The 11,362-nt window shown below is 24.3% G+C and overlaps 2 protein-coding genes across 4 annotated transcripts in view; one reads left to right on the plus strand and one right to left on the minus strand.

The window, feature by feature from the left end:
• Positions 1-4,141, minus strand: part of LOC122717156 (beta-1,4-glucuronyltransferase 1) — a 51,822-nt gene extending 47,681 nt beyond the window's left edge. The window contains exon 1 of the mRNA XM_043940948.1: positions 3,657-4,141. The gene's annotated coding sequence lies outside the window, so the exon portion shown is untranslated. The remainder of the gene's footprint in view (positions 1-3,656) is intronic.
• A 2,388-nt stretch (positions 4,142-6,529) lies between these two features.
• On the plus strand, positions 6,530-10,827 carry LOC122717072 (carbohydrate sulfotransferase 4-like). Of its 3 annotated transcripts, none has more exons than XM_043940787.1 (8): positions 6,530-6,662; positions 7,392-7,537; positions 8,174-8,221; positions 8,634-8,764; positions 8,838-9,073; positions 9,172-9,370; positions 9,437-9,616; positions 9,743-10,827. In XM_043940787.1, the coding sequence occupies exons 2-8, from the start codon at positions 7,400-7,402 to the stop codon at positions 10,062-10,064; spliced, it is 1,254 nt and encodes a 417-aa protein (XP_043796722.1). In that variant the 5' UTR covers positions 6,530-6,662; positions 7,392-7,399; the 3' UTR covers positions 10,065-10,827. The 3 variants fall into 3 exon arrangements, with proteins under 3 accessions (XP_043796722.1, XP_043796724.1, XP_043796725.1); XM_043940789.1 differs by having other exon boundaries at positions 7,392-7,519; positions 9,743-10,825; XM_043940790.1 differs by lacking the exon at positions 6,530-6,662 and having other exon boundaries at positions 7,398-7,585.
• The last annotated feature ends 535 nt before the right edge of the window (positions 10,828-11,362 follow it).

The raw sequence follows: 11,362 nt of genomic DNA on the forward strand, positions 1-11,362 counted from the left end.
AAAATAAAAATTAATTTCGAATCTTTTTTTTTAAGAATTTAAAAAACTGATGAATCGAATATTCTATTATTGAATATTTTTACAAATATTTCTGAATAAAATCTGAATAAAATTGACATAAAGTATAATTAAAAAAAAATTATTGAATTAAAAATATTATTTCAAATTTTGACTATGTTCTTTTCGATTATTTTTTCTTCTGATAGAAAAAAAACTGGTTGAAACGAAAATTCAATTCTAGAATTAGATATAGACGATTATTAATTAAAATGTTTTACTTGACTTATATTTGTGTGTTAATGTTCATTAGATAGAAGAAATCCGCGATATCTTTATATTCTCTAATTAAAATTTTGCAAGCTTTTTGAGGAAATAAATGAAGATACAGATAGATAGTTGCTCTATTTTTTAAAAGTGAAATTTTAAAGCAATGAATGCATTTTTTTTTTGAAGAACGAACCAATTCGAATATCACGAATTGGTCTCATAAATATTTTAGACTTAATCAATTCGTCGCAAAATGCACCCTACTGCAGTCTAATATCCAACGATGCGAATATCAATAACTGATCAGCAGCTGTGGCATTGCGTATCATTGCGTGAGTCATTTTAACCGACTAGGGAAAAACCAAGGGAAGCCAATGAACAAAATACAAATAATGGTACCTCGATGAATCTGTAAAAAATATTCCGCATTTCTATTCCATTATAAATTCAAATTTCCATAAAATAATCGATAACAAGCAATTTCTCGAGAATTTTATTTTCCCGCGCTGTAAAATTTATCTCCTAATTTTTTTTTATTTTTCGTGTGAATAACATTAAATAAAAAGAAATCACTTGGTAAATGATTTTTTTGATAATATTTTTTTGATAATAAATGACATAAAAATATACATATTTATATAAAAAGAATATTTGAGTTCTGTGCATTCGCTTTCAAACAGTCGTTTCGCAAATATACACGCTGCGTGGATGAATTACGGACGAGTATGCTCTCTATCGATTATAATACTCCCATTTGCCTCCCCGAACTTATTCAACAAAGCGACCAGCCGGCACGCAAGCCTCACAACAGTGAGTATTTTTCTACAGTTCATTCACTGATGCTTCTCACGAGGCTGACTTTTGTGCGCATTGCCTGTCGAGGACAATTACCTTTACCTAAATCACGAACATTCCTCGCGTATTTTGAGTAAAAGTTACTATAATTTCGGTTATTAAACTTATCCACCGCCGTGAAAAATGAAACAACTCGAATAAACCGACGGAACAAAGGAGACGGTAGAAGTATGATGTAACTTATCCTGTAGCGTGTACTTTGTTTTCAACGCAACGAACAAATATAGACATTTTCGTTGGTAATTTATTTCTGGGATCGTATATTACGTCTGTATAACAATAGGCTATTAATAACTAGTAATAATAATTTCATTTCGCTTAACCAATGACCGAAGTTGACATCAATATAATCATATAGCAATAGCAATAATAACAACAACAATGTTTAATTCTTCTCTAGAAAGAAAGATTATATAGTTTAGGCATTTTAAAAATCACTGAAAAGATGAATATTGCATAAATTTCGTGTAAATTTTAATTTTGTTACAATTATAGTGATTCATTTTAAAATTAATAAATTTTACTTCTGTTTAACCTAACCTAACCTAAATTAAATCAATATATATAAATTTAAATACTATTGTATTTTATATATATAATTGTATTTTATTATATAATTGTATTTTATATTTGTTTAATTTATAAATTTTAATAACAATTTTTAATAACAAATGAAATAACATCAAACATATTTAATTTAAATTTAATTTAATTATTGTAATTAATATAAACGAATTCTAAAGTTAATATTGAAATTACTTAATCTTATATGTATAATATAATTTATATAATATAATTTTGTATAGCCGACTGTTGGCATCAAATGCAAATATCATTTATTTATCATATCACTTTTAAATTATTTTTTGTGTATATTACGTATAAGAAAAATTTATATATGTACATAAAATTCTATTCTTATTTAACTTAATGATAAAAGAAAAAAAAACACTTTAAATATTTGTTAGAAATTAGAAATATTTATCATTGATAACGTTTACTATTATCGCAAAATCTTAACGTTTAAATAAAACATAATTTAGCACAAAACAAATTAATTTCAATTCTATTTTAAACAAGATTGATCAAATCCTTATCAACTGTTCTCAGTTTTATTTGCTGTCTGATATGATTGTTCCGAAATTTTACGGCATTAAATTTTCTGTCACGTTGTTTTTCCTACGTCACATTGTAAGTCTCAATTCGCTCGCTGACCCGGTAGTTTTCGTTTTTATCATTTGGACTATTGCCAAAAGATGGAGACGCAATTAAATTTCGAACGAGTAATCTTCTGATAAGAAAATCAGGAAATCAGATAGAAAGATAGAAAGATAAAAAGGAAGATTTTATATTGTACTTTCATATATTTTGTTAGATTTTATTTTTTATTTTATACATATGCTGAAGAAAAATTAAATTAGCATAAGGAAATTAAAATTTAATCTCTACTCTTTTACATTTCTACGTTTTATGAATTAGAATTAACTTTAATCTTTTTCCAATTTTGATCTTATTTCAAAACGAAAAGACTTTTAATTTTTTAAAACTTTGTCATAAAATTCAATACAAAATCACGTATATAAATAATGATTTTTTTCATAATTTATTTTCATATTTTTCTCAAACTTGAGAAATTTTATTAGTAATAAAAAAGCATTGTATTGTAAATAACTCCAATGGTATTACAAAGTTAAAATTGTCCTAACTGTAAAATATGTATATATTTATTCCTTTTCTTTCGAAAATAGTAATTGTTGTTGTAAAAAATTAGATATTAATTGAATTTTGAATGCCAATTGTTATTGGAATCGTTCTTACGCGTGTTAAATCTTTCAAATAATTACGTGGTAACCGTTATATTTTAACAATTGAACATTCATACTATCAGGCGGAAGTATGAATTTATATTGTATTATACCTCTTTTATTTGAGAAATGTTTTAAAATTTTGCAAATATTATTGTAGAAATAAATTTTTAAAATACGAAAATCCTATAATTTTTTTAATTTTTTTAATTATAGAATATAATTATAGAATATAAATATATATAAATAAATATATAAATATATATAGAATATAAATATAATAAAAATTTTCATCATAATTTGTCATTAATTTTGAAATTGAATTTTAATTCGCAGAGGCAGTTAATTTATTCGTTATATGTTAATACAATAAATTCAAATTCAAGTTATAGAATCTTCGAAATAGTTATTCAATTGTATTTATACACGGAAGAATTTAAAAATTCTTTCAGAAATTTTCTTTCTTTTAGAAGTAATTAAAATTTCCAGATAACTAAAATTGCAAAGACAACTCAGGTTGGAAACAGATAAACATATTCTACTCCATACGTATAAGATGCTCTCGTAATTACCGTAAAATATGTGATTTAGCTGTTTTGCCGAACTGATTTTCAGTAAAATATTTATTCGGAATAAATAAAAAAAAAAAAAAAAGCAGTTAAACCAGTATTGACCAATACATCGCTGAAATTCCGGATTAAGAAGAACGTAAAGACAGAGCGGACTCACCGTAGGTTTTTTAGTATGACATCTTCGGTGCCGAGTTGTTAACAAAAATGTCGCTCACAATTTTCGGCCCTGTTGTCGACGCAGTCCAACCTAATGTGCAGTTACACCACGAATTATCCCGATCACGTTCAGTTACAAAAAGCACAGGACGATATGCATTATGACACACGATGCTCGACTTCCACGTCTTTCACCGGGAGACGATGTATGCTCGTATACCGAAACTTGTGTTGATTCACGTTTACTCGATAACACGGCTCGCTAATTACGAGGTCTCTCCACTTCGAGAATACGTCATACAATGCTGTAGAATGTTTAAGTCGCTCCGTAAGGGAGAAACACGGCAACATATAGAGACAAACAATTACAGGCAATCATATGTGTTATGTTGCGACGGCGAAGCCGGTATAAACGTTCTAACTCAAAAAATATCTAAGCTAAGAGTGTGACATCAGACCAAAGAGAAAGGGACGAGAAACGTGCGATCGAAATAACTCCCCCCAGCAACAACTGCACTGCTCATGCAACAGCATCCGACTGCTTTGCATCAACATCATGGGCAACCTATGCAGCTGTGGCGACGTCTGGTGTAATTCTACAAATCAGCGCTGATAGTTTCTAATTTTTTCTGAATTTTTGACAAAAGTTAAGATGTTCTATAGGATATTTAATGAAAATTATTTATAAAATAAATTAATTACAATTTTTTTTATTAAAAAAAATATGAAAATTATTATTTATTGATTATTATTAACGTGTAATTGATCAATAATATTATGTAAAAAAAAATGATTTAATTTTATTTTTTAAATTATGAATGATGTAATTTTATTTTTTAGAATGATTATTTTTTTACTCATATTATTATTGAGTAATTATTAGTTTTTAGTTTTATTAAAAAAGTTATTAGTTTTTTTATTATAATTTTCTTTATCGATTGTAGAAAAGATTGTCGATAAAGAAATTTTATATATTTTTTTATAATAAAACTGGATTTAAATATAATATAAATTAAAATTAAACTTATTTATATATATTGCTAATATATAATTCTATATATTAGGATCTATACAATAAAGACGATTTAAAAAATAAAAAATTTTAAAATAAAAAATAGAAAAATTTTATTATTAAATCATATGGAAGTCCCAAAATTCTTCATTTTTATTTTTTCTCGCTTTTAATTATTAATCAAATATCGAAGCCCTTTTCTTGAGCACATAAAATTTATAGAGCAAGTATAGATAAGAAAAACAAATAATAAAAAGGATAAAATAAGAATAAGATAGAATAAAAATTAAAGAATCAATATCATTTCTAAAATACTGCAAATGAAATAATATGAAATATAGACGAAAAAAGCAAATTTATAGATTCATCTTTTAAGCATCAAAGACATTTCTTCATAAAATAAGGATAAAATACAATAAGAATTAAAAATTAGTGCCATCTTTTGAATATTTTTAAAGAGATGGCGTTAATAGCCAATTCTTATCTGTGTTTCTTTTCTTACTATTTATTTTCCTTATTTACACTTTATTTATTTATGGAATTGATTTTTTAGTTACATTCTTCTCATTAGATTCTTTCTTTGTCTTTTAGCATGTGATATAATGCCAATAGCAATAGATATGAAATGTCATTTAAGCTTTCATGATTTCTCTTTGAAAACCAAAATATGTAATGTAAAAAAAAATAATATATTGTAAGCTTTACAATATTTTTGATCATATTAAGCTTTACAATATTTCTAAGCTTTACAATATCTTTGCAAAATATAATATATCCTGTGTATAATATATAATTGTGAGTTTTTTTAAATATTCTATCGAAAAATGACGCTTCGAAGATTTGTTTGTCAAATTTATTCTTTTATTTGTAATCTTGTAAAAAATATTCTTAAAACATTCAGTTAATTGTTCAAACTTATTATATATATATACAAAGAAACAAAAACTTAATATAATAGTATATTATCACAATAGTTCATATAAATGTAATCATATGTAAAATGCAGTATTTTATATATAATACCTGCAAAATATTTTATAAAATATTTATTCTATTTTTTATTCATAATTTTACATTTTTTTAAATTCCAACCATTATTAATGATATAATTTGAAATGAATAATGAAAATGACACTAAAATATATATTATTGATCAATTGATTTTTTAATAAATCCGTTAAATATGATAATAAATAGATAATGTAAAATTATATATAATAGTGTTCATTAATATAATGATTTTTTGAATTTTTGAATTTTGAATTTTTGAATTTTGAATTACAATTTTGAATATACATGTCTATGTTATTGAAAAACAATGTTTATATGAATAACATATACATTAATTATGAAAATATAACGTATTATTATATATAAGTTGAATATTATTAGAAGTAATAGTAATGCAATATTGAGATATATATGAATTATCCAATTTTTTAAATATTTTTTTTATTTATTTTAATTTTTAAAGCTACATTAATTCATTTGATGAAAACTTAGAATATATTTAATCAATCGTTATCAGTAACTTTGCTGTGTATATACGTAGCAAATATGTTTATGACTAATATATTTTGATCTAACTAAAGAATGTATGTAATTTTATAATTAATAATATTTAATTATTAAATTTATGTCATGTCAAAATGTCAAAATCGATCGTTAATAATCTCCTATGTAACTATAACGTGAATATAGTCGTAATAATCGTTAAGTGTAGAGTGTATATCTCAATCTTGTATATCGCGCTCATACTTTATAATTGTGTATGTGATAAATCTCATTCACTCATACACATGAACTCGCGTCATGTGATTACCCTATGTTAGCCGCAGTATGATTCTTTCTGCGTCAGTGGCTCACGATGTGCGCTATGCGATGGTTGTGTGTTTTCTATCGCTATTTTAAAATGTCAAAAAAAACGTGAGATTTTCGACAATCACGTTATTCACGATTGAAAACTCCAAATGCAACGAATTGTATGATTCCAAGGTAAGACAAATGTCAATGTTTTAATAAAATTTTTGCAACACTTATATACTGTACTTTTCTATACTGTAAATCATTAATATGTCTGGCGCTTCTTTTTGGGAATTGTTATTTGAGATTTATTCCACGTTGGCTATTTATATGATGATATGAATGTTTAATAATTGATCTTTGTTATCAAAATTTTAATCAATATTTTATTATATTACAGTATTTTGTGATTTTGTTAATATTTTGATAATATTAATTATCTATTTATTATATAAATAAATTAAATTTTTAATGAATTTTTAATAATATGTAATTTTAAAGATAAAATACTTGAAAATATAAAATATTTTAAATTATTATTTCTTGTTAGTTTATTTTTTGTTATTGTTGCTAATCTTATGCTAAAATAATTATTTTTATTTAATAAATATTTTACTTAATTTACAAATTTAATTCTTTTATTTTATGTAATTATAAATAAAAAAAATATATACATAAATATGTATATATTTAATAAGCAAGTGAAATATTTAAATAATAACACAAATACTAATTTGTGTGATGTTTTAATGTGAAAATTTTAACTGATATACATTATGTCTATTATATTATATTAATTTATTATATTATTATTAAATTAATATTATATTAATTTATGTCTATTATAACATTAAAATAATAATTATTATTAAATAGTATAATATTATAATTATTAATATTAATTAATATATGTATAATTAGGACCAAAGATGTCAAAACGACTGAGCTTCTATGGTCTAGTAGGCCTGGCATCCCTTTGCATCTTCTTCTTAGCATTTAATCAACGCTACAGCAGCTACCTTGAGCATCGACTTCAGCCGGTGATATCGGTCAGTAAAAAATCGGAGGTGGGGATTGCTCTAAATTGAGTCACGCCAAACACGCTCTTTCCGATGGTAAAGTCTAACTTTTGCACCTAACTTTTTTCCACTTGTACACTAACAATGAACTGTCAAACCATTACAAACACTTACCAGATTTCTTTCTCCCTGTTTCCACCTTTTCCTATCCTTTCTTTAAACAACATTAGATATAGCAATTATTGAAGATCATTGGAAATATCCTGCTTAATTGATCACTGGGGTAATTTGATACTAATCTTATATAAAAATTAACAAAAACAATTATATTTAACACATATACAGATTTTAAGTAATTAATAATGCTTCTTTTTTTTTGTGATTTATTTTTGTTTTATATATTTTGCACAATTTAATATTTCTTTTTAGTTTTACTTATTAAAAGTATTATTTATAAATTTTCTTTACTAAAAAAAATTTTACTTACAAATTTTACTTTATTTTTTATAATATATATATTATATTAATATATATAATTTTGCACCACTATATATTTTCAAAAGTAACTTATTACTACATAATGAAAGAGGGAGAAAGATATTATCCTGGTTACATCAGCAGCATTATTGTGTTCACAATATACTATATATTTTCATTGAATTATCAATATTTTCTTCAATTTAGGATGTGGAAATAAGGCCACGTATCATCAAAATTCAAGATCCAGCAACGGTAAGCAAAATGCATATGAAAGTTATATACTTTATTAATTTTATTCAATACAATAAATATTATAAATTAATTTCTATAAGTTAAAAAAACATTTAATGAAAAATTTTTAAAGATGGTAAATAAAACTATAAAATTTAAAATATTTTCTTTTCTTTTTTATAATTATTATATTTGATATATAGGTAAGTAAATATTTTTTGTGAAAAATAATTTTTTTATTCACGATACAAAAGTTAATATTGACATATTTATGTATGTATGTATGTATGATATTTATATGAATTTTGATATTGAGAATAAAAATATATATTTTATTTATTTATATTTATTATTTTTAGTGTGATTTAAACATAAATAAATAAAATTGAATCTTATATAATCTAAATATATATATTATATGTGCTATTTATAGGCATACTTTAGATCTATTGAAAATATTACCCTTTCTGAGATACAAGAAGTTGTTGATCAACAGAGAAAAACAATCGAAAAAGAAATGGAAGGATATAAATATCCCAATGGAAAATATGGAGTTAATGTCAGGTGTGTTTCATAATTAAATTTTATAATTAAAACATTAATATAAGTATTTATTTGTAATCAATAATTCTTATAGTAAATTGGAAGATTTAATATTAGAAAAAGGAGGAAGACCTATGAGAAGTGTAATTTTGACAAGTTGGCGAAGTGGAAGTACGTTTCTTGGGGATGTAGTTAATGCACATCCAGCAAATTTTTATCATTATGAACCTCTACTTGATTTTGGAATTGTACAGATTAGGGGGCCACCACTTGCTGATGAAGCACTTAGTAATCTTGAAGCATTACTAAAGTGTGATTTTAATAATCTTGGTTGGTACATTTTCTAACATATGAAAAAAAAATGCATAATCAAATAAAATGCATTTTTTCATTTTTTTTTTTTTTTTTTTAATATTTTTTTTCTCCAGATCGATATTTAGATTATGGCAAAACACATCCTTGGGTCTTCAATCATAACACGCATTTATGGAAACAATGTCAAATTCACAAAAAAATTTGTTGGGATCCACGATTCGTTTCTAAATTTTGCAAATTATTTCCCTTTCAGTCGATGAAAATAGTTCGTTTACGATTGCGTGCTGCAGAAAAACTGTTACAACAAGAAGAGTAAGAATAGTTTACTTTTCTTAATTAAAATATAATTATCTCTCAAAAAAAATAATCTTTTTTTAGCTTAGGAATACGTTTAGTTCTATTAGTTCGTGACCCAAGAGGAATTTTGCAATCTAGAAAGCATCGAGAATGGTGTCCTACTAATCCTGATTGCTCAGATCCTGCATTAGTATGTGCAGATATGGTTTCGGATTTTAGTACAGCTGTACAACTGATAGAAAAGTATCCACATACCTTCAGGTACATGCCTTTCTTTTATAATCAATATTCCAAAAACATATGACATATTTTAAAAACAAATTTCATTAAAATAAAAATTTCGATTATTTAAATAATTTTAAAATAATTTATTTTTTTATTTAACAGGGTAGTACGTTACGAAGACTTATCTGTAGATCCCTACAGATATGTGAAGGAACTGTATAATTTCTATGGTTTAGATTTTCATATAAATGTAAAAAAATTTTTAGATACTCATACAAAAAATGACGTTGGCGGTGTTTCAAGCACTTTTCGAAATTCTAAAGTGGCGCCCTTTCATTGGCGAACAGATCTTGATTTTGAAGAAGTTGATGAAATACAAAGAGTGTGTGCAGCAGCTATGCAACTATGGGGATACGTTATGGCATCGAATTCTAGCCACCAAAAGGATTTCGATCCACTCACAGATTATCAATTGCAATTGTGATATGTGGCATAGTGTACGATAAATGTATAGTATCTGAATGTAACTGTGTAGAATGGTTATAATTATTAGCTTATCTGCACAGATATTGAGATTATCACAAGTGCCCTCATTCACATTGAAAAGGTGCTGATAGCTTGCTTAGACAAGCGCTTATGAATTCTTATGATCAATTCATTTTGCTGATCCATTTTGGATTGGTAAAAAAAGAAAAAAAATAGAAAATTATTGAACTTCGTAAGACCAATGCTAAAATTCGTTCCTTAAAAAATTTATAAGAGGTGCATAAGTGCTCTTCGAGCTTGTTGCATAATGAATAAAATCGACCTCGAACTATAGTCCAAAGTTTTAGGATTAAGAGCAGTTTCTAAGACTTTGGTATGCAACAAGGAAACATCCATATCAATGCAAATAATAAATATAAATAATAATCTTTTTTAGAATTCAAGTTTAAATTAATATCGCGGTCTTAATATAATGAATATAATTGTAATTCATTAGGATTTTCCATTGAAAAAACCATAAGATATTAAGCATTTGCATAAGTGTTATTTTTTACATGATATTGAAAGAAAATTGCATGTAATATATAATATTGTTTTATTATATAAATTTTTTAATTGTTTTAAAAATACATATACAGTACTTTTACTTGCAATATAGACAACATAAAAATGATCAATATTGTAATGTTTTTAATTCACAATTAATATTATTTTTTTTTATATATTAATTTTATTATTGTTTTCTAAAATGCATGTAAAATAGAAATTTTTAAATTTATAACACAAGTTTGTAAATAATTAGCATTAAATATTGGTATATCCATTTTTCTATATATTATTTCAAAAATATTTTTTTTTAAGAATAGTTTCCAAAAAACCGGCCTTAAAATAAAAAATTTCAGACATTTAAATGAAAAACAATTTTTATTCAGATCATTCTTAAAGTATATCAATTATTTTATTACTTACATATTTTTTTACTCAATATATTATAACAGTTATTCGCATGAATTTTTAATAAACGTATATATTGTATTTTTTTTCGTATAATATTCCATTTAAGCAATAATTATTTGTTTACGAATTTATGAAGACAATTGCGTGTTAGTATTAGTTAAATACAAAGTTCAATATTAACATGAAATTAATTTGTATAATAATTATATATGCAATTAAATTTACTTCTATGCTAACAAAGTTTCCAATTTTACGGTACTGTTCATTGAATGTATTACCTTACTTTTTTACTTTTATTTTTTACTATGATTTTATTAGTAAGAAATGTAAGAAAATTTA

This window comes from Apis laboriosa, unplaced genomic scaffold, assembly GCF_014066325.1.
Source record: "Apis laboriosa isolate Shangri-la unplaced genomic scaffold, ASM1406632v1 scaffold4_cov146, whole genome shotgun sequence".
NCBI lineage: Eukaryota > Metazoa > Arthropoda > Insecta > Hymenoptera > Apidae > Apis > Apis laboriosa.